At 41.4% G+C, this 21,251-nt stretch overlaps 1 protein-coding gene across 5 annotated transcripts in view; it reads right to left on the reverse strand.

Annotated features, from left to right (window-relative positions):
* LOC143513044 (NACHT, LRR and PYD domains-containing protein 3-like) overlaps positions 1-21,251 on the reverse strand; it is a 133,065-nt gene that overhangs the window by 41,985 nt on the left and 69,829 nt on the right. For 3 of the 5 annotated variants that reach the window (XR_013130613.1, XM_077004198.1, XM_077004021.1), the window contains exons 6-7: positions 7,530-7,697; positions 4,428-4,598 (exon numbers count right to left, since the gene is read on the reverse strand). Coding sequence is in view for 4 of the 5 variants with exons in the window: in XM_077004198.1 (XP_076860313.1) it covers positions 4,428-4,598; positions 7,530-7,697 (339 nt within the window). In the remaining variant the exon portion in view is untranslated. The remainder of the gene's footprint in view (positions 1-4,427; positions 4,599-7,529; positions 7,698-21,251) is intronic. The other 2 variants (XM_077004281.1, XM_077004111.1) reach the window with 1 other exon arrangement.

Genomic DNA, 21,251 nt, shown 5'->3' on the forward strand with positions numbered 1-21,251 from the left:
TTGCTAATTGCCTCTCATTTCTACCTGTTGTCTATTCCATTTGCACAACAGCAGGTGAAATTGATTCACAATCAGTGTTGCTTCCTAACTGAACAGGTTGGTTTCACAGAAGTTTGGTTGACTTGGAGTTATATTGTGTTGTTTAAGTGTTCCCTTTATTTTTTTGAGCAGTGTATAACTTTGCAATTTGCATTGCACATTTGAGTTTGTCCTGGAAGTCATGATGAATATCGACAGGAAAAATCTGTAAAATTACGGTATTTCTCTGCAGAATTTTTTGTGCTGTCACTTTATTGAAAGTGCTTAATTGTAATAATTCAGGGAAAAGTTGTAAAATAACGCTATTTCTCTGCAAAAATATTAGTGCTGTCACTTTTTTAAAAAGTGCTTAATCATAATAATTCAGGGAAATGTAAAATAATGACATTTCTCTGCAAAAATATTAGTGCTGTCACTCTATTAAAAGTGCTAAATCATAATAATCCAGGAAAAATCTGTAAAATAATGGTATTTCTCTGCAGAATGTTTAATAAATTTTTCTGTAAATTTATAGTTTTTCCACTTAATTTAAATCAGGGTTTTTTACTTTAAAATTAAAGTTTTTGTCTGGCAGCCGCTGCTGCCATTCGTTTACCGTTTTTTTTTTGGATTTTTTTTTACAGTGTAGTGTGTTCACTATAGTCTATGGTCACTCAGTTCTCTCACTGTTTTGTGTTGTCATTTCAAAGGGAGATATGTTTGACAGGAGAATAGCCAATATATAATCTCATCCCCCTCCTAATGAGACTCCTTTTCATAATAGGGCAGTCCACGACTAATTTTACCACCATTCAGTGACTTATATTCTATTTGGCTAACATTGCATGTAATACATTTGTACAAAAATGTTTTATTAGGATGAAACACTTTTCCTCCGCATGTTCACATTTGCATGAATAAAAGATTATTACAAGCAGTTTTGCAGAAGACTTTGAGAGTTGGAATTTATGTATGCAAAATTTCTACTAGCTTAGAACAAAAAAAATGCTGGTTAAATATTATTTTACACATAGATATCCACACACATATCAAGATTTGGTAGTACAACATGGCATCATAGTAATTTCCATAATAAGCCTACATAAGGTAAAGCATTTATATAATAAGTGTTAGCTAGTAGCTCTGGCTGACAAGGAGGGATCCTATCCTCGAGATAATTCCTGACAATGATATTGACTTGATAAATAAGTTACCATTCGCAATATCCCTACAAACTGCTAAGCATTTATTAGCCAAAGCATGACTTGCCCACTCTGGAAATGTGTTTGATTAATGCCATTTCTATGTTCTATGATTAATGCCATTTAAATGTTCAATATACACTGCTCAAAAAAAAATAAAGGGAACACGAAAATAACACATCCTAGGTGAATAGTTAATAAAATATTCCAGTTGCAAATCTTTATTACATGGTGGAATGCATTGAGAACAAAATAACAAAAAATGATCAATGTAAATCAGTTATTATCCCATGGAGGTCTGGATTTGGAATCATACTCAAGATCAAAGTGGAAAATCAAATGACAGGCTGATCCAACTTAAGTGGAAATTCATCAAGACAAGTTAAAATGAGGTTCAGTAGTGTGTGTGGCCTACATATGCCTGTATGACCTCCCTACAACGCCTGGGCATGCTCCTGATAAGGCTCCTGAGGAATCTCCTCCCAGACCTGGACTAAAGCATCTGTCAACTCCTGGACAGTCTGTGGTGCAACGTGGCATTGGTGGATGGAGCGAGATATGACGTCCCAGTGCTCGATTGTATTCAGGTCTGGAGAACGGGCAGGTCAGTCCATTGCATCAATGCCTTCATCATGCAGGAACTGCTGACACACTTCAGCCACACATTGTCATGCATCAGAAGGAACCCAGGACCCACTGCACCAGCATATAGTCTCACAATGTGTCTGAGGATCTCATCCCGGTACCTAATGGCAGTCAGGGTACCACTGGCTAGCACATGGAGGTCTGTGTGGCCCTCCAAAGAAATCCCTGCCCACACCGTTACTGACCCACTGCCAAACTGGTCATGCTGGAGGATGTTGCAGGCAGCAGAACATTCTCCACAGCATCTCCAGTCTCTGTCACGTCTCCAGACTCTGTCTCGTCTGTCACGTGCTCAGTGTGAACCTGCTATCATCCGTGAAGAGCACAGGGCGCCAATGGTGAATCTGCCAATCTTGGGTGTTCTCTGTCAAATGCCAATCGCCCTGCAAGGTGTTCGGTGCACAAGACCCACTTTTGAACGTCAGGCCCTCATGCCACCCTCATGGAGTCTGTTTCTGACAGTTTGAGCAGAATTATGGATATTAGTGGCCTGCTGGAGGTCATTTTGTGGGACTCTGTCACTGCTCCTCCTGTTCCTCCTTCCTCAAAGAAGGAGGTAGCGGTCCTGCCCCCTCTATGTCTCCTGGTGTACTGGCTTGTCTCCTGGTATCTGCTCCATGTTCTGGACACTGCTGACAGACACAGCAAACATTCTTGCCACAGCTCACATTAATGTGCCATCCTGGAACAGCTGCACTACCTGAGCAACTTCTGTGGGTTGTAGACACAACTCATGCCTCCTCTATTGTGAGAGAACTGACAAAATGCCCAAGTGACCAAAACATCAGCCAGAACGGATGAGAACACAGAAAAGGTCTGTGGTCACCATCTGCAGAATCACTCCTTTATAGGGGTGTCTTGATAATTGCCTCTCATTTCTACCTGTTGTCTGTTCCATTTGCACAACAGCAGGTGAAATTGATTCACAGTGTTGCTTCCTAACTGAACAGGTTGGTTTTACAGAAGTGTGGTTGACTTGGAATTACATTGTGGCCATTTTCAGCCAATTTTTAAACAAATTGTACTAATACAGTTTAACACTAGTTATCTCAATGTGTACATATAGCAAAACGATAATTCAGGATTCAAACTGAATTAGACAGTTGGGCCAACATACTGATTCACCTCCAGGCTTATTTTTCCATAATTGTGGCTCCATGAGAGCCCCTAACCAGGGTATTGCTTGACAAAATAAATAATATTGAGTATGTACATGGAAGTACTGATGAGCTCCACAGTATTGTTCACTTGGTGTCCAAGGCCTCTCCAAAGTGCCACACCTTTATCCAAACGTGCCACACCCTTATCCAAAGTGCCACACCCTTATCCAAAGTGCCACACCTTTATCCAAACGTGCCACACCCTTATCCAAGAAGTTGGCCACTATACATCAAGAGCATGCAACATTTTTTTTTACCAAAACAAAATAATAGCATCTCACAGAACGTCCAGAAAGTTTATTACCTATAGCTTCATTATTAATTTGTCAAAAGATGATATAGTTTCCAATAGGCTAACTAAGCTAACCATGCCAAGAGGCTAAACAATGCTGAGAAAATATTACAGTACATACTGTATGTGCTGTACATACTGTATGTACTACAGCACATACAGTACATAATACTGCTTATATTCTAATATTTAGTATGCATTCTCTTCTTCACAACTCACAAACGCAACTGTGTCCTTCGTAGCCCTTCGTAGCTCTTCTTAGCCATTCTTATCTAACTTCCGGTTTATCATTGTACACAAACAACTTGACATTAACTCCAGCTAAAGTAAACCTTTTCTTTTTCTATGATGTCCAAAAGTATATGCAATTGAAGCAAACTTTTGCGACATCCGCTAGCAGAAAAGAGAATCACAGACTATAAATTCAAGCGATACTAGCGTGCACATTTTTAAAAAAACAATTTAAGGACCGTAATTTATTTAAAGAACAATTCTATGAAAAGTCATAAAAGGAAGGTTCTAAAATTTGATCTAATGCAAGGAATTTTTTTTTGGTCAAATGACCGGTGCTCTAGTGATTCTAGTAAGACATTGGAGCGGTAAAATTATTAAAATGTAATTATTTTTGGAAATATTTAAAGCAAACTTTGTAAAATAATGTAAATGGATGAAGTTGCCTTACATTGATTGTGTGATAGTGTTTTTAATGCTGTACACTAAGGGAGTTGTCATGTTACAGCCGAATCCCTCGCTTTGGGTGTGTGTCTACATAGTCTGCATCTATATATGTGCTTCCTGTGGGTGTGGTTGTGTGTGGAAATGTTCACCCGTCTCGGTAGTCTAACGTGTTGGATGGGGTGCTCTTTATGTGTTGAGTATATATTGTGTGTGGTAGTCTTGTCCTGTGTTCCTCTTTGTAAGTCCTTAACATGTGCTATGTCAGACGTAAGCCTATGCGCTACGTTATTCATGTTTACATGAGCACTCATCTATGCATCCTGCATACCTCGCATGTGACAGTTCACAGATTTAAAGAGAACACTGACTTTTTTTACAGTAATCTCCAGTGTAACCACACGTTATTGTCTCTATTCAAGAATAGACACTCACCTGAGAATCTCCAGTTTACAGTGTGAACTCATCAGTCCAGCACAGAGCTGCTCCACTCCTGAATCCTGTAGGTCATTATTATTAATCTCCAGCTCTCTCAGTGAGTTTTCTGTTTGTAGAACTGATGTGAAAGATTTGCACGAATCTTTAGTGAGACCACAGCCAGACAGTCTGCAATGGAGGAGTAAATTAGTACAGATTAAATCAGAGTACAGTTTAATCAAAGGATGTTGAATTACAAGATCTGAACTGCTGCTAAAACCTGCAAAGAGAAGTTTGTGGTTGTGAGGGATAGGCCTATAGGTATGTAAATAACAAAATCTATGTGTATATATTCAACTGGAGTTTATATTATTCTATAACTATTAAATGTAAATTGTACCACCTGATGATGGAACCTCATAACCTCATTGAAAGGGAATTTGTGATTTATTGTATGTGACCCTTAGTCAGAACACTGACATTCTGTTCCTCACTTAGAACTTCTCTCATTCCCCCCCCCCCCCCCTCTCGCTCTCTCTGACTCCCCCGGTACTTTTCCATTACCCCTACAACCAGTCTACTGTACCTCCTCTCCTGATAAGGAGAACCAATCATACATATGTTTTTTATTCTTACCCAATTGTGTAAAGACACATCTTTGTTCTGTATTTACCTATATGTATTATCAATATATTTTGAAGAACTCTCTCATGACACCCTTGTGTTGTGAATCTGTTCTCCTGGCACAGGCTATGGAACTCTGAGGGCTGAACAAATATAGAATCCTGATTATGAACCCTGATGGTTTTAACACTAGAAGTGTCATGCCTCATTTACATACTTATACCTATAGGCGGGGAGGGCCAGTCATTTGACCACTTTCACCACCTACTACTAGCGCTGTGTTGTTTTCACCTATTTAAAGCGTGCCTCGGGCGGTCAAAAGAACGCTGAGTCTTTAAACAAGGAAGCTGGTACTGACACATAATTAACGCTAGATGTCGTTTTGCACAAAAGGAAGAATGAGCCGCCGAAACAAAATATTCGTAATGGTGACATTTGCGCGTAACGTCAATATGTTAACAAATTAATGTGACTAAATAACCTTTTAGAATCAGTGCTTTGTGACCTTGTTTTCAGTAGCTTCCCCATTGTCAGTTTTGTTTAGTTTCATATTGTATGTCTTGGTTTGTGCGAAAACGTAAATGCAAAATATTGTTTTAGTTTTGTTTCTTGGTTAGTGTAATAGTTTGCTTGGTTAGTGTAATAGTTTGCTTATTTGTTTGTGTGTTATTCTGTTGGCATATATGTCACTAGATTATCATGTTCGTACAGCACACCACTGACCCACTGGCCCGCACCCCCCACTGTGAAGCGTTAGGGTCTTTTGTCTTGCTTCAGCGCAGTTGCATTAGCTTCAACCTTCACATCCACAGAAAGCTTGTTCAGTACTCAAAGTAGTAAACATGAAGCCCAGAGACTGAGCCAAATCAAGTTTATTTGTATACTCAATTAATGTTACGCCATTTCAAGTTTTATTGTCTAAAAGTTGTGTATGTTAGTGTATTGCAGGCTATAGTGAACATAACAAATCTACAAATAAATGTCTATAATGTTTTGTTAGACAAAGAACAAAAAGCACAAATAGGCAAAATGAATTACAAAAATATAATTATAAAAGGTAAGCTATGTACCTTTGCGTAACAAAAAGCAAAATTATTAAAATGATGAGATGGAGAATATAGTTGCCTCTCCTCTCTATAATGTTCACTTTGTTCTCTCGCCGTATTGTGTTGCCGTTTCAAATGGAGAGGTGTTCGAACGGTGAATAGCCCATGTGTAATCTCACGTCCTAACGAATGTCACCAGTTGTTCGAAGATGTTTCAATCAAAGTATGAGGGTTCATAAGCAGCATTATCACCATTCGGCGATTTACATTCTCTTCAGCTTATATTGTATAAGTTTAGTTCCCCAGCTCAAGTTAAGTTCCCTTTATGTATTGAATTGTGAACTCGAGAATAAACCTCCGTCGCTCCGGGTTAATGTTCATGCACTGTTTGAACAATATTTGTGCATTTATTACAGCCAGGTTTTGGAGTTTGTAGAACACAGCTACAGGCCAACAACGGGTGCATCCCGTCTCTCTTTAGCGTATATTGAATAAGTTTCGTTCCCCACCTCAAGTCTAGTTCCCTTTGTTTTGATTTGTGTGTCAGCTTCACACAACTCAACATTCAAAACACAGCTTAGGTGCAGTCTTTGCACATTTGCCACAGACCAGTCGCTTACATGTCTGGCAGATGTCATATGTTTTGTTGCCTGAACATCTGCCGACTTGGCATTGTTTTCTTTTTGAGGGCGGGCAAGGAGCTTCAGGTAAAATTCGATTTTGTGCCACTGCCCTAGCCGCTTTCAACATTTTCTGCTGTGCACACAGCTCCTTTACCAACTCGAGAATAAACCTTTGTCTGCTCAGGTTAACGTTCATGCACTGTTTGAACAATATATGTGCATTTATTGCAGCCAGGTCTAGGAGGTTGTAGAACACTGCTACAGGCTGGGTGCCTTCCTTCACCGAATACAGTCGTGCCATTTGATCCATTACATCAACGCTACATTTAGTCATGTTGTAATAGTAAACAGTTTCAGGCAGTTTCTTTGCACCATTACCAATTGTCTGATGCATTGTGCTCAGGATGCAAACATTTTTTTAGGTTTTGCCTGGTAAATTGTTTCCAGCCCGCAACACCTTGGTGGAAAATCTTTCAGACTGTGCCTGTGTGCATGGGGGCATCTCACGTCTGATTTTATTCATCACACCAACAATAGTGGTTTTGAAAAATAGTGCCAATGAAGTGAAGAAATTGTCTGAAATTGGATCCAGTGCAAAGATTTTTTTTGAAGCTCTGCGCTTCTAGGTATAAGTAGGTTGAACAGAGGCGGCGCTTCTAGTAGACGTCACAGCAGTTAAATGACCGGCGCTTGGCGCGTCTAGTGTTAAATCTGATAATGCTGCATTGTCAGTTTTGCAGTTTTGAGGGCCATCACATCTGAAATGTCTGGAAGTTGCTTTTGCACTGTATTAGTTACATTCAAGAAGGAATTACCAGAAAACTCACCTGAGAATCTCCAGTTTGCAAGGTGGACTCAATCCAGCACAGAGGTGTTTCACTCCTGAATTCTGCAGATCATTATTGTTAATCTCCAGTTCTTTCAGTGAGTTTTCTCTTTGTAGAACTGATGTGAGAGATTTGCAAGACTCCTCAGTGAGACCACAACCAGATAGTCTGTAAAAGGTATAAAAGTAAATACAGTACAAAGTGTAGTTCAGTCTCAGGATGCTGAAACATCTGAACTGCTGATAAAGTAGTTATGTATAAATATATACAAAGAGGAAGTGTATACTGTAGACAGGACAATTAACTCAAAAGTAGTGTAATGAGGCAACTGAGAAAATATTCAGTATTTCAGTATCTCAGAGTATAAGAGTGCAGTGTGAGTCCATGAAGTCCATGTGTTTCTCATTAAGTAGAGTTGAAGATTATTCTGCAACTATTATTTTTCTTTAAAATTTCTGTACTTCCGTATTTCTGTTATGGACTAACGTCTTTGAAACTCTAATGGTTTACTTAACTTTTAGCACTTTAAACTGCTACCATCTCTGTCATCAGCGCTATGTTCAGGTGCATTTGGTGCTGTCTTCTTTCATGGAGCGAGTCTTCCCATCTACTGGCACTTTGGCTGCCAAATATGTCACGTGAACCCCCAGGGAACAGGGGACTCGCGGGGTTTTTGTACAAGATGAACCCAGGGGCAAAACCCAAAAGAGAAATGACAAACTGAGACCTCCACCACTAAGCAGGAAACGCAGAAAAAGGAAAACAGAGAAACAACTCAGAAAATAAGAACAGAAAAGAATAAGGAACGACCTCGACGTAAGACCAGGTAAGTGAACACAACACAAAAACATGGAGGAGACAGAACTCTACGTGTCAAAAAGGGAGCGCAAAGAATATACAAGCCAGAGAAACGGACTGGCAGAAAAACAAAACACACGGGAAAACCACTCAAACATGTCGATGATCAAAAATGAGCACAAACGAATAAAATAAAAGCCAGGGAATAGAGCTGGCCGCAAACAAAAGCACAACAACCAAAAATAGAGAAAGAACAGCGTGGGGGAAAACTTGAGAAAGGCCAGTAAAGGCGCAGGAGAAGAGACTTCACAAAAACAGAATGGAGAGAAGTAAGAAAACGAACGCTCGGTAACTGGGATACTGGCTGGCTGCAAGAGCGAGAGGCAACAAACAACTCAGCAGTGAGGCACTGCAACCGTGCACATTATATAGGAGAAGGCACAGCTGCAGGTCCTCACCGCTGATTGAGTCTCCCACGAGAATCAGCTCGTGGGTTCCCTCCAGTGGCGACAGGAGGGATGGTCCTGGACCCAGCCCTGACAGAGCCCCCCCTCCTAGGCCCGAGACCCCGTGGGCCCAGAGCGACGGCCCTGTCGCGGTAGAAGTCAGAAACCAGGGCTGGACTCAGAATACGAGACCGGGGAACCCAGCAGCGCTCCTTGGGCCCGTACCCCTCCCAATCAACAAGGAACTGCTCGCGACTCCGGACGCGGCGCACATCCAAAAGACGGTGGACGGTGTAGACGGTGTAAACCCTTTTTGTTAACCTGCATGTAGTTGTCCTTTGTGTTATTTGGCCGGGAGACTGCAGAGATAAGTTTATTGTTCCTATCCACCTTTTGTTTTCTCTTACTTTGTCACAAACTCCTCTACAAGTTTCACCGCGACATCGAGAGCTGCTGCGTTTTAGCGTTCACTGAGACGTGGCTATCCACCGATATACCAAATCACGGAATCACTCCTACCGGGTTCTCCATTTACCGTCAGGACAGAACGATGGACTCTGGTAAGAGCAGAGGCGGCGGGGTTTGTGTTATGGTGAACATTCGCTGGGGGACAGATGTTTCAGTTCTAGCCAGTCATTGCTCTCCAGACATTGAACTCTTAATGGTCAAAGTTCGACCTTTTTTTCTGCCCAGAGACTTCAGCTCAGTCATCCTCACCACAGTCTACATCCCACCTCAGGCTGATAAGTCATGTGCATTGGAAATTCTGTATGAGCTTATCAATGGACACGAGAACACTGACCCCGAGGCTGCCTTTATCGTGGTTGGGGATTTTAACAGGGCTAACCTGAAGAAGGTTCTTCCCAAGTACCATCAGCACATTAAATTTCCTACCCGTGGAGAACAGACTCTTGACCACTGCTATACAGCACTCAAGGACTGTTACAAACCCCTCACCCGCCCTGCGTTTGGAAAAGCTGATCACAGTTCCATTCTTCTCCTGCCAGCTTACAAACGACGACTCAAACAGGAAAAACCAGTTCTCAGGTCCATCTATCAATGGAGTGAGGAGGCCATTTTCACACTCCAAGACTGCTTTGAATCTACAGACTGGAAGATGTTTCAAGAGGCAGCTGGCAGTGACATCAACGAATACACTGACTCCGTCACAAGTTACATCAACAAATGCACTGACGACATAGTGCCAAAAATCAATGTAAGAACATTCCCCAATCAGAAACCCTGGATCAACGCTGAGGTTCGTGCCAAACTAAGAGCTCGGACCTCTGCCTACAACTCTGGTGATCCGGCTAGCTACAAGAAGGCCAGATATGACCTTCAGAGGACCATCAGGCTAGCAAAACGGAACTATAGGGACAGAGTTGAATCCAACTTCCTCTGCTCTGATCTCAGACGTATGTGGAGCGGACTGCGCACCATCTCTGATTATAAAGGAGGTGTGAGCCGGGACAGGGGGTCACCCTCCTCACTTGCAGATGAGCTTAACGCACATTATGCTCGTTTTGAGGAAAATAACACCTCCCCTGCTGAAAATCTCCCAACAGATCAGGAGAGCTTCACACTGACCATTTCTCTGTCTGAGGTGGTGAAATCTTTCAGGGCAGTTAACCCACGCAAGGCACCAGGTCCTGATGGTGTACACAATCGTGTACTTAGAGCATGTGCCAACCAGCTGGCTGAGGTTTTCACAGACATCTTTAACCTCTCCCTAAGACTGTCAGTGATTCCAACATGCTTTAAGAAATCCATAATTGTTCCAGTTCCCAAGAAACCTACTGCTACTTGCCTGAAGGACTACCGCCCTGTTGCACTGACTTCTACAGTTATGAAGTGCTTTGAGCGGCTGGTCAAAACTCACATCTGTTCTACGCTTCCAGCCAATACAGACCCTCACCAGTTCGCATACCGTTCCAATAGATCCACAGATGACGCCATTGCATTAACAGTACACACTGCTCTCACACACTTGGACAGAAAGAACACATATGTGAGAATGCTGTTCATAGATTACAGCTCGGCATTCAACACAATCATACCAGCCAAACTCATCCTGAAGCTCAAAGATTTGGGTTTGAACTCTCATCTCTGCAACTGGATAATGGACTTCCTGACGAGCAGACCGCAGGTGGTGAGAGTGGGTGACAGTATTTCGGCCACGCTGACCCTGAGCACGGGGGCCCCCCAGGGATGCGTTCTCAGCCCCCTCCTGTACTCCCTGTACACGCATGACTGTGTAGCTAAACACGCCTCCAACCTCATCTTCAAATTTGCTGATGACACTACCATCCTAGGCCTCATCACAGATGGAGATGAAACTGCCTATAGAGACGAGGTAAGCGCTCTGTCACAGTGGTGCCACAACAATAATCTCTGTCTAAACACCAGCAAAACGAAGGAGATGATTGTGGACTACAGGAAGCAGCAGAAGGGCGGTCACTCTCCCCTTAGTATCAACGGGGATGAGGTGGAGAAAGTCAGCAGCTTTAAGTTCCTCGGCGTACACCTCTCTGATGACCTCACCTGGTCCCTTCACACCAACATGATTGTGAGATCTGCCCGTCAGCGTCTCTTCTTCCTGCGCAGGCTCAAGAAGTTTGGAATACCTCCTGTTATCCTCACCAGCTTCTATAGATGCACTATAGAGAGCATCCTAACAGGCTGCATCACTGCCTGGTATGGCAGCTGCACTGCTTGTGACCGCAAAGCCCTTAAAGGAGTGGTGAGGACAGCAGAACACATCATAGGGAACAAACTACCAGCCTTACACGACATTTACCAGTCTCGCTGCCGCAGAAAAATCCAGAAGATCAGGCTAGACAGTGGTCACCCAGCACACGGCCTGTTCACTATTATGCCTTCTGGCAGAAGATTTCGCAGCATCCAGGCTAGAACAACCCGGCTACTGAACAGCTTCTATCCACATGCTGTCAGACTTCTGAATGATCTGTGAGGCTAGGAAACCCCCTACTTAAATCAAAATTTTTATATATATATATATATATATTTTTTTTTATTTAAATTTAATTTAATCTTAAATACTTTATTTATTCTGGTATATTATTGTATAATATAATTCTGGTATATTAATATTGCTGCTATACATTGTGTGTATGTTGTGAGTGTATTTTCTTGTGTTTTTCGTTGCTGCTAAATGCAATTTGCACCGTTTTTGTACTGTTTTGCCACTATATGTGATACCGCCCTGCTGTAGAACCATTACTATCTGAGCCTCACCCCAAGCATTTCAATGTATGTTATGTCCCAACATGATGTGCAAATGACAAATAAACTTGAAACTTGAAACTTGAAACAAGAAAAGTGGTTTAACAGTGCATGTCGTAGTTTACTCTGACCATCTGCTCAGCTATAGGTCTGCTTTAAATGCTGCATTTTCTTTCTATATTTCTCCTATTATTACACTTTCTGATCACTAGCCCAAAATATTCTTCTCTCCCATTTACAATCTCCTCCAATCTCCATTGTCTGCTACACCTAACACTGCCTATCAATGTGAAACCTTTCTTAGGTACTTCAAAGACAAAATTAGCTAATTAACAAAAAAAATCCCTCTGCACCTCTTTTACACGTTCAGAGATACACTCCTACTAAACAAGCTGTTGGACAATTTTTCTGCTTTCTCTTCCTCTAAGCCCTCTGCTACTGCATAACTAATCAAGAAATATTATTCCTGTACTAGTCTGCTTGACTGCTCCCACTCTTCTTATTAAGTAAACTGGTCAAAATGCAGCACAGAAAATTACCAGCCCATCTCCAACCTAGTTGTAGCCTCTCAGCTGCAATACTTCTTAACCTCACAGGGTCTTTTAAGAACCTTTTCAATCAATTTTCCGTATCATGCGCAGTAGCAAGACTGCATTGTTGCAGGTTCTTAATGATTATACTGATCATTAATTAAGGTTCTCTATTGATTCTGGACCAATACTTATTCTTCTTTTAGACTTGAGTGCTGCTTTTGACACAATAAATCATGATACTCTCATGTTACGTCTCTCACATTGTTCACCTCTTATATCTCCAGTTCAGGGGTGGCCAACCCGTCAGAGACCAAGAGCCACTTTTTTTTACTGTGTTACGGCAAAGAGCCACATCATACAGGGACATGTACATTTTTGACGGGGGGGGGGGGGGTGTGTATTGGACAAAAAATAAGTATTATATCGCGATCGATCGATCGCCAGTAGTTGTCGAATTAGTAAATCGTGTGAAGACAGTCAAATGCGTGTTTTCCACTACGCCGGTTTTATAAGTATTAGCGGCTCGCTAGGCTTGTAAACAAACCGCGTACCCCGAAGATGTAGCAGTTTGTCACCCTCAGAGTTGATGAGGTAACCGGGGCACGACCCAGACCATTAGTGCAGGTGAGAACGCGGACCGGCTGGGGAGCCGCATTAAACCAGGCAAAGCCGTTCATAGCCGCAGGTTGGCCACTCCTGCTCCAGTTGATCACATTTTGTTGCCTATGGTAAACATAAATACAGCACTGATTTAGTTACTCAAGGTGTGCCCCAGGGATCTGTCCTTGGTCCAGTTCTCTTCATTATTTATGTTGTCCCTTGGTCAAATCATTTGCAAACATGGCCTACAATTAGATCTATATTAGCACCCATAATACATCTAACCTGCCACCCCCTGCAGTGGTTTCTTGTATTCAAAAGCTCCAACAATGGATGAACATGAACTTTCTACAAAAAAAATAAAATAATTTAATAATAACAACAAATAATAAATCTGAGGTTTTGCTGATGGGGACCAAATCTATCATTTCCAGTCTCTCCGATTTTACACTTAAATTTGGATGTTCCGGGGGGCGCTAGAGAGCATTCAATGGAGTAGACGTGTTTTAACCTAGGGCTCCAGGCCAAGCTTATTTAAGTTTATTTTTCCTCTTTTTTCTTGAAATTTGGGCAATCCTTGCTTTTTTGAACTTCTTTAACATTGTTTGGCGACGACACTGTGACAATTCAATTCGAGATGGCTCCGAAAATCGACAGCCAGGCCAAGCTAGCTCTTCACCACGCGCTATGTCTGAAACCGCCGAAATAGTTGCCAACTCGCCCCCAGCGTGGGCTAGGGACCTGACGACTTTTGTCCAAGGTGGGCTAGATAATATTTCATCTAGACTAGATAACATGGAGCAAACTTTAGCGGCGGTCTGAACGGAGGTGAAAGACTTTAAAGAAACTTTGAGTTCACTTGGCGAAGCGGTCACGGCTCATGACTCATGCATTGATACTCTGGAGACAGCGGTGAAGAGTTTAGAGAGAGCCAACGCCACCATGCAGCTGAAATTAGAGGATCTCGAGGGTCGATCCAGGCGGAATAATATTCGCATTATTGGAATCCCAGAAGGAGCGGAGGGGACGCGACCTACGGACTTTGTTGCTGATCTGTTGCCCAAACTGTTGGGCGAAGAGAACTTCAGTTTGCCTTTATTGGTGGACCGAGCTCACAGATCGCCTCGTCCTCGTCCGGCCGACGGCGCCCGACCTCGCCCGTTCATCGCCCGGATTCATTTATTCCCTGTCAAGGAGAAGATTCTGCAACTCCTGAGATCTCGTGGTCCTCTTCGGTTTCAAGGTGAAAAAATACTTATTTTTCCGGACTACACTAGCGTTGTTATGGAAAAAAGGAAGCAATTCGCGGGGGTGCTGCAGGAGCTCAGAGGCCTGAGATTAACTCATTCTCTCCGATACCCTGCTAGACTTCATGTTCAAGTGGACAATCAGTCACACAGCTTTTCAGATGTAGCAGAGGCGAAGGCATTTCTGAACTCTATGTTGAAGAGTGCAGAGAATGGGTGAAGTTTACGTTTTATTATATCTTTAACTGTTAAGTTAAAAACTACTCTTCGCCTGGCAATTCGTTCTGTTATTCCTGTTTTCATGCCATGGACCGAACTGTGCTTAAGTTGTGGTAGTGGTTAATGCTACAATACTTTACCACTGTTAACTATTTAATAACTACCGATCTCAGTTTGAGATAACGACACAACTACACGTGTGCGGTTGCATCCTGGATGGTGCAGTTCGTATGGATATTTGTTTGTAAACACATTTTGTATATTGGACTCTATTTCTTACTTTTCTCTCTCTCTCTCTTAGAGGAGTGCTTAGCAAATTTAAGTGATTGAAGTTAACCTGTTTTTTTTTTTTCTTGTTATGCAACTTGCTTGGTTCTGGGGCCCTCAACAGCAATGGCTGTAGGTTGTGTTAGTATAGACAGTTACTCTCTAGATCAGGGGTCGGCAACCCGCGGCTCTAGAGCCGCATGCGGCTCTTTGGCGCTGTCCTAGCGGCTCCCTGGAGCTTTTTCAAAAATGTTTGAAAATGTAAAAAGATGGGGGAGAGAAATATATTTTTTGTTTTAATATAGTTTTTGTAGGATACAAACATGACACCAACATTCCTAACGTTTTCCAATGCTGTAAGAATGTGTAGAATAAATGAAACTAAATTTCAACATTTATGTCAACGAAGATTTGCGTCGTAGCCTGCGACACACGTTTCTATTAGCAGGGCAGGATGAGGCAGGTGGCTGTTGGAAACAAACCGGCGGCGAGCTTGAAGACGTCACTCGCCAGAAAGCTCAACTTGGCCAAAGCCACAAATGGAGCGAAATTGAAAGCCTCCCAACAATTGCCTCTTCCTGACAATTATTGGAACATGAAGACATGCATTTGGAGTATTATCCATCTTTGGATCAACATACCTGTGCGAACAGATATTTTCAAACATGAACTACATCAAATCAAAATATCGCACCCGCCTCACAGACAAGAGTTTGCAGTCCTGCGTCAAGATTAAAGTTACATCTTACATGCCCGATGTTGAGAAGCTGACCAGTGATGTCCGAAAACAGAAGTCACATTAAACGGGTTGTTTAGTGCCCAAATAAGGGGCATGTTATGCACGTTCCATTTTGTTGTTTTGTCGAATCGTAAAAATAAAAATGATCAAAATCAAAAATCAAATTTATTTATAAGGGTTGCCAACTCTCACGTATTGAGCGTGAGACACACGCATTTGACTGTCTTCACACGCTCACACGCCACACATCCGATTTCTCACTCCGAAAAAAAATCTAGTTTATTTACCTCTGATCCACATATATGATTCAATGAGTTACTAGTTCGCTCTGGCGCCAACCACTGGATATCGACCGATCGCGATATAATACTTAATTTATGTCCATTATACACCCCACCCAGTAACAATTTACGTTCGCCACCCCCTCCAGGTTCAAATCTCACTCCAAGTGATCTTTAAAAGTTGGCAACCCTGATTTATTAAATTTCTTTAATTTCATCAATTCAATGAAACATAATTCATTAATATTGTAATGAAGTTAAACTTGAGGCGGCATCCTACAACAGAGCAGTCACGTGGTGCGTTGTTCATGAATGAATCATGAATGCTCATTACGTATTTGTAGCTAACTTAGTCATTTTGATGGTAGGCTAATATAGATACATACAGCATGTGTTACCTTCATTATAAGGCTTATATAAGGCTTTTAATTTTTTGCGGCTCCAGACATATTTGTTTTTTTGGTCCAATATGGCTCTTTCAACATTTTGGGTTGCCGACCCCTGCTCTAGATGGTTGTAAACCTAACCTTTTGGGATTTCTTAGACATTTCCGGGGTGGAAATAGGTCTGATTTGGGGTTTGGGGGTTGCCGTTCTTTTATTTTTTGTTGTGTTTTTTTTTTCTATTATTAGTTGTGCATTCGGTCTCTCTGGGTTCATCTACTCTTGGTTACTAAGTTGTAGATGTCTTCTAGGATTAATAATTGTACTGCTGGTATTACTTTAGCTTCATGGAATGTCAGAGGAATGAGCCATCCGATTAAAAGGGGCCGGGTCTTCTCTCATTTAAAATCATTGAAAGCTGATATAATTTTTCTGCAAGAAACCCACATCAGTCCCGCACAACAGTCCAGGCTAAGAGCATGCTGGATATCCCAGGTGTTCCAGGCCTCCTTTTCCTCAAAAGCTAGAGGTGTGGCAATTCTTTTTAAGAAAAACATCCCATTCCACCCGGAGAAGGTAGTAGCTGATCCACAGGGTAGGTACATTATCGTATCTGGTAATATTAATTCTTTTCCTCTCACGCTGATCAATATTTATGGCCCTAACGTCGATAGCCCTGATTTTTTCCGTAAAACTTTCGGTTTGATCCCCTTAGCTGCGACTGAAAATATTATCATAGGGGGGGATTTTAATTGTTATTTGGACCCATATTTAGACAGACACTCCTCTAAAAAGCCACCCACATTGGCCTCAGTGCAAACTCTTAATAATTTACTGAAATCAACAAATATGGTAGATCTATGGAGACTACATCATCCGACAGGCAGGGACTACTCATACTATTCACATATACACAAGTCCTATACAAGGATTGATTACTTTCTTGTATCCTCTGAATTAGTTCCCAGGTCTTGCAATATCAAATATCACAATATATTAATATCTGACCATAGCCCACTCACATTTGAGCTTCAGAATATTATCTCTAAACCATCATTTGCATGGCAATTCAATCCTAATCTTCTAGCAGACTCTGACTTTATAAAATATATGAATAAGAAGCTTGGTGAGTTTATAGAATTTAATGATACAGGTGATGTATCAGACTCGACCCTCTGGGAAACGCTCAAAGTCGTTATCCGCGGCCACATTCTGTATTTTGAATCTTCAAAGAAAAGAGCAATGAACGCGAGACTTGTCGAAGTTGAAAATATGCTGACAGACTTGGAACAAAAATATAGACCCTCCTCCTTTTAATGTCAGACTATAATGGAATTTTAAAACTTAGGTATGAATATAACTCTATTCTCAGTCGGAGAGTCGAACACCTTCTTCTGAAACTCAGGAGGCAGCAATTTGAATTGGGAGACAAGCCAGAGAGACTCTTAGCAAGACAGCTCAGAGGAATTCGCTCAAAACAAGTTATACACAGGATCCAGTCAGGGTCAGGGGAGATAATTACCAACCACAAGGAAATTAACAATAGATTCAGGGATTTTTATGCAGAACTTTACTCCACTAAATTCTCGGCTTCAGAATCTGACCTGGATTCTTTCTTTAGTGACCTAACTTTACCCAGATTGTCTGATTCTGCCAAAGAGATGTTGGATACTCAGATTACTCAGGCTGACATCCTGGCTGCCATCAAAAGTTTTCCCTCTGGAAAATCAGCTGGGCCAGATGGGTTTGGTAGCGAATTTTATAAGTCTTTCGCACCCAAGCTTTGTCCATTTCTGTTGAGGATGTTTGTAGAATCCATTTCAAACAAGAAATTCCCCGATTCCTTGTATCAGGCCAACATTTGCCTTCTGTTAAAAAAGGGGAAAGACTATACGGACCCAGCTTCTTACAGGCCTATTGCTCTTCTTAATTTTGATCAAAAGATAATTTCTAAGATAATGGCAAGCCGATTAGCCAGGCACATATCGGAAATTATTCATACTGACCAGACTGGGTTCATTCCTGGTAGATTTTCTTTTTGCAATGTGCGTCTGCTTCTCAACGCCATGCAGGTGGCAGATAAAAGCAATTCTGAGGCGGCTGTTGTTTCTCTGGATGCACAAAAAGCTTTTGACCAAGTAGAATGGCCCTACATGACTTACACTCTGAAGCATTTTGGATTCGGGGACTTTTTCATAGACTTGGTTAAGGCATTATACTTACACCCATCATCATCGGTTCTAACTAACACTGACCGATCATCTCACTTTTCACTTCAGCGTGGTGTTCGACAGGGGGATCCACTCTCTCCATTGCTTTTCAATATTGCGCTGGAACCCCTCGCAGTTGGAATACGGAGACACCCAAATATTCATGGTATCAAATCGGGAGACCTGGAGACTTTAGTCATCCTTTATGCAGATGACCTGCTGTTGTGTGTTTCAGACCCTGGCACTTCTATCCCTTGTCTCTTAGAGTACCTGCGATTGTTCGGTCGTCTTTCAGGATACACTATTAACTGGAATAAAAGCGAATTGATGCCGCTTACCCATAATTTTGATCCAAACCTTCTGGCCTCCTTTCCTTTCAAAGTGTCAAAGGAATATTTTACTTATCTTGGGCTTCAGATATCTAGAGACCTCAAAACAATGTTTAGGTTAAACTTCCAAGCTGCACTAGATAAGCTTAAAGCTGATGTAGAGAGATGGAAATTGCTTCCATTGTCCCTGATTGGTAGAGTAAATGCAGTTAAAATGATGATACTCCCAAGAATTTTATATATTTTTCAAAATCTTCCCATTTTTCTCCCCAACTCCTTTTTTAAACAACTTGATATGATTATTTCAACTTTCATTTGGGCTCAGAAGACTCCACGTATTTCCAAGATTCACCTACAGAAAACCTCAGTTAGTGGAGGGTTAAACCTCCCCAATTTCAAACACTACTACTGGGCAGCTAATGCCAGGACAATTTCATTTTGGCAATTGGGAACACGTCAGGGACTTGCACTGGAATCCACACCACTGTGGGTCAAATATGAGGCTCTATCGGTCGTTAATTCATCACTGCCAGTTTTTTTACATTCTAAAGTGTTACCGACCAATAGTTTAATTAATAATAATCTCATAATTAAAAATTCCCTCAAGATCTTAAATCAAATTAAATGCTTTACCAAGGCGCCACTAACATCCATTAATACTCCAATTATGTGTAATCATAACTTCCTACCTGCTAAGATGGACAAAGCCTTCATTATACTTGAAAGCAAAGGGCTAACAACTATAGAGGACCTATATGTGGATGGGAACTTCATTTCATTTGGCCAATTCAAAGAGAAATACAGCCTCTCTGCTATTTACTTTTTTCGATATTTACAGCTTCGGCATTATGTTAGGGAAAGCATTCCCAATTTCGAAACAAAGCCAAGCGTCCATTCGTTCTCTCCTTTTTTTGGTGTAGACCCCACGTCTAAGCAGCTGATTTCTCGCTTTATCTCAGTTTTAAGAGTTATCCCCGACACATCTCACTTTAGAGAGGCCTGGTCTAGGGAGACCGGTTGTGAAATTACAGAAGTAGTGTGGGAGAAGAGTCTATCTCTGATATCAGGCTGCTCTGTAAACTCTCGATACAGGTTGATTCAGTTTAAGGTGCTTCACCGCTTGCATTTCTCTAAGACCAAACTACATAAAATCTTTGATTCCATCTCACCTTTATGTGAGAGATGCAAAACAGGCGAAGGCTCTCTGACCCACTTGTTCATAACCTGCCCTGGATTTGGATCCCATAATTATATTTTGTGGATGCTCTGAATTATTATGTACCTTCTCTTATGCAATCCAGCAAACGGTGATGGCTGGTATGCTTATGGCCAAGAAGCTGCTTCTATTAAACTGGAAATCGCCAATTGCCCCCTCGTTTAAACACTGGCTGGCTGAGATCCTTAATTTTGCCTCTATGGAGCGTTTATGCAGTCGTGGACCCAGGTCACAGCAGCATATTAATAAGATCTGGGACCCGGTAGTGGACTACTTTGAGAGACCATAGTCACGTTTTCTCTTTTTTAAATTTTTTATTCTATTTATTCCTTTTTATTTTATTTTTATTTTTATTTTCTTTTTTCCTCTAGTGTATGTTCATTGGGAGGGGGGTGGGGGTGGGGTTTTCCTTCTGTCGGTTGTTGTGCATAATGTTATCTTTTGAATCGATTGTAATATATATAAATGTGATAAAATAAAATACTTAAAAAAAAATAAAAATTTGGATGTTCCCAGTGTTAGACCTTCAACAAGAATAAGAAACTTTGGTGTACTCTTTGACCCCTCCTTTTCTTTTGAACTATACATCAAGTCAGTTGTTAAAAAGTTGTTGGGCTCAGGCCCATGCTCAGTAGATATGATGCAGAAATTCTGGTTCAAATACATTATATATATATAATATATCCATTATATATATATATATATATATTATATTATTTAGACTACTGTAACTCTCTCTTTATCTGCACTCCATCTACAACCACCCACCAATTTCAATACATGCAAAACTCAGCTGCTAGAATCCATGTATATTTGCAAAAATTGGCCCATATCACGTCGATTCTTCATCAGTTACATTGGTTACCTATACCCCTCCGCATTCAACTCCTTTCTCACATTTAAGTCCCTGCATGGTCAAGCTCCATCATATGTATTGGAACTTTTTCTCATTGTAAATTGACCTTGAGAGTGTGAACAGTGCTATATAATTTTATCTTATTGTCACGCCCCACGACCCTGAGGACTCCAACTGCCAGCATGCCCAACCACACAGACACCAATCCTCCTCCCCTGAGTACTAGGCTTGTTAAACTTTTTAAGACTGTCACACAAAACAAAACATACAGAGCGTTGATTTTCTGATTGTTATTTATGGTTAGATCTGGTTTGTTTAGTTCAACGTTTGTTCGGATTCAGAGGTGTCAATTCCA

This window comes from Brachyhypopomus gauderio, chromosome 1 (genome assembly GCF_052324685.1).
Source record: "Brachyhypopomus gauderio isolate BG-103 chromosome 1, BGAUD_0.2, whole genome shotgun sequence".
In the NCBI taxonomy this organism is placed as follows: Eukaryota; Metazoa; Chordata; class Actinopteri; order Gymnotiformes; family Hypopomidae; genus Brachyhypopomus; species Brachyhypopomus gauderio.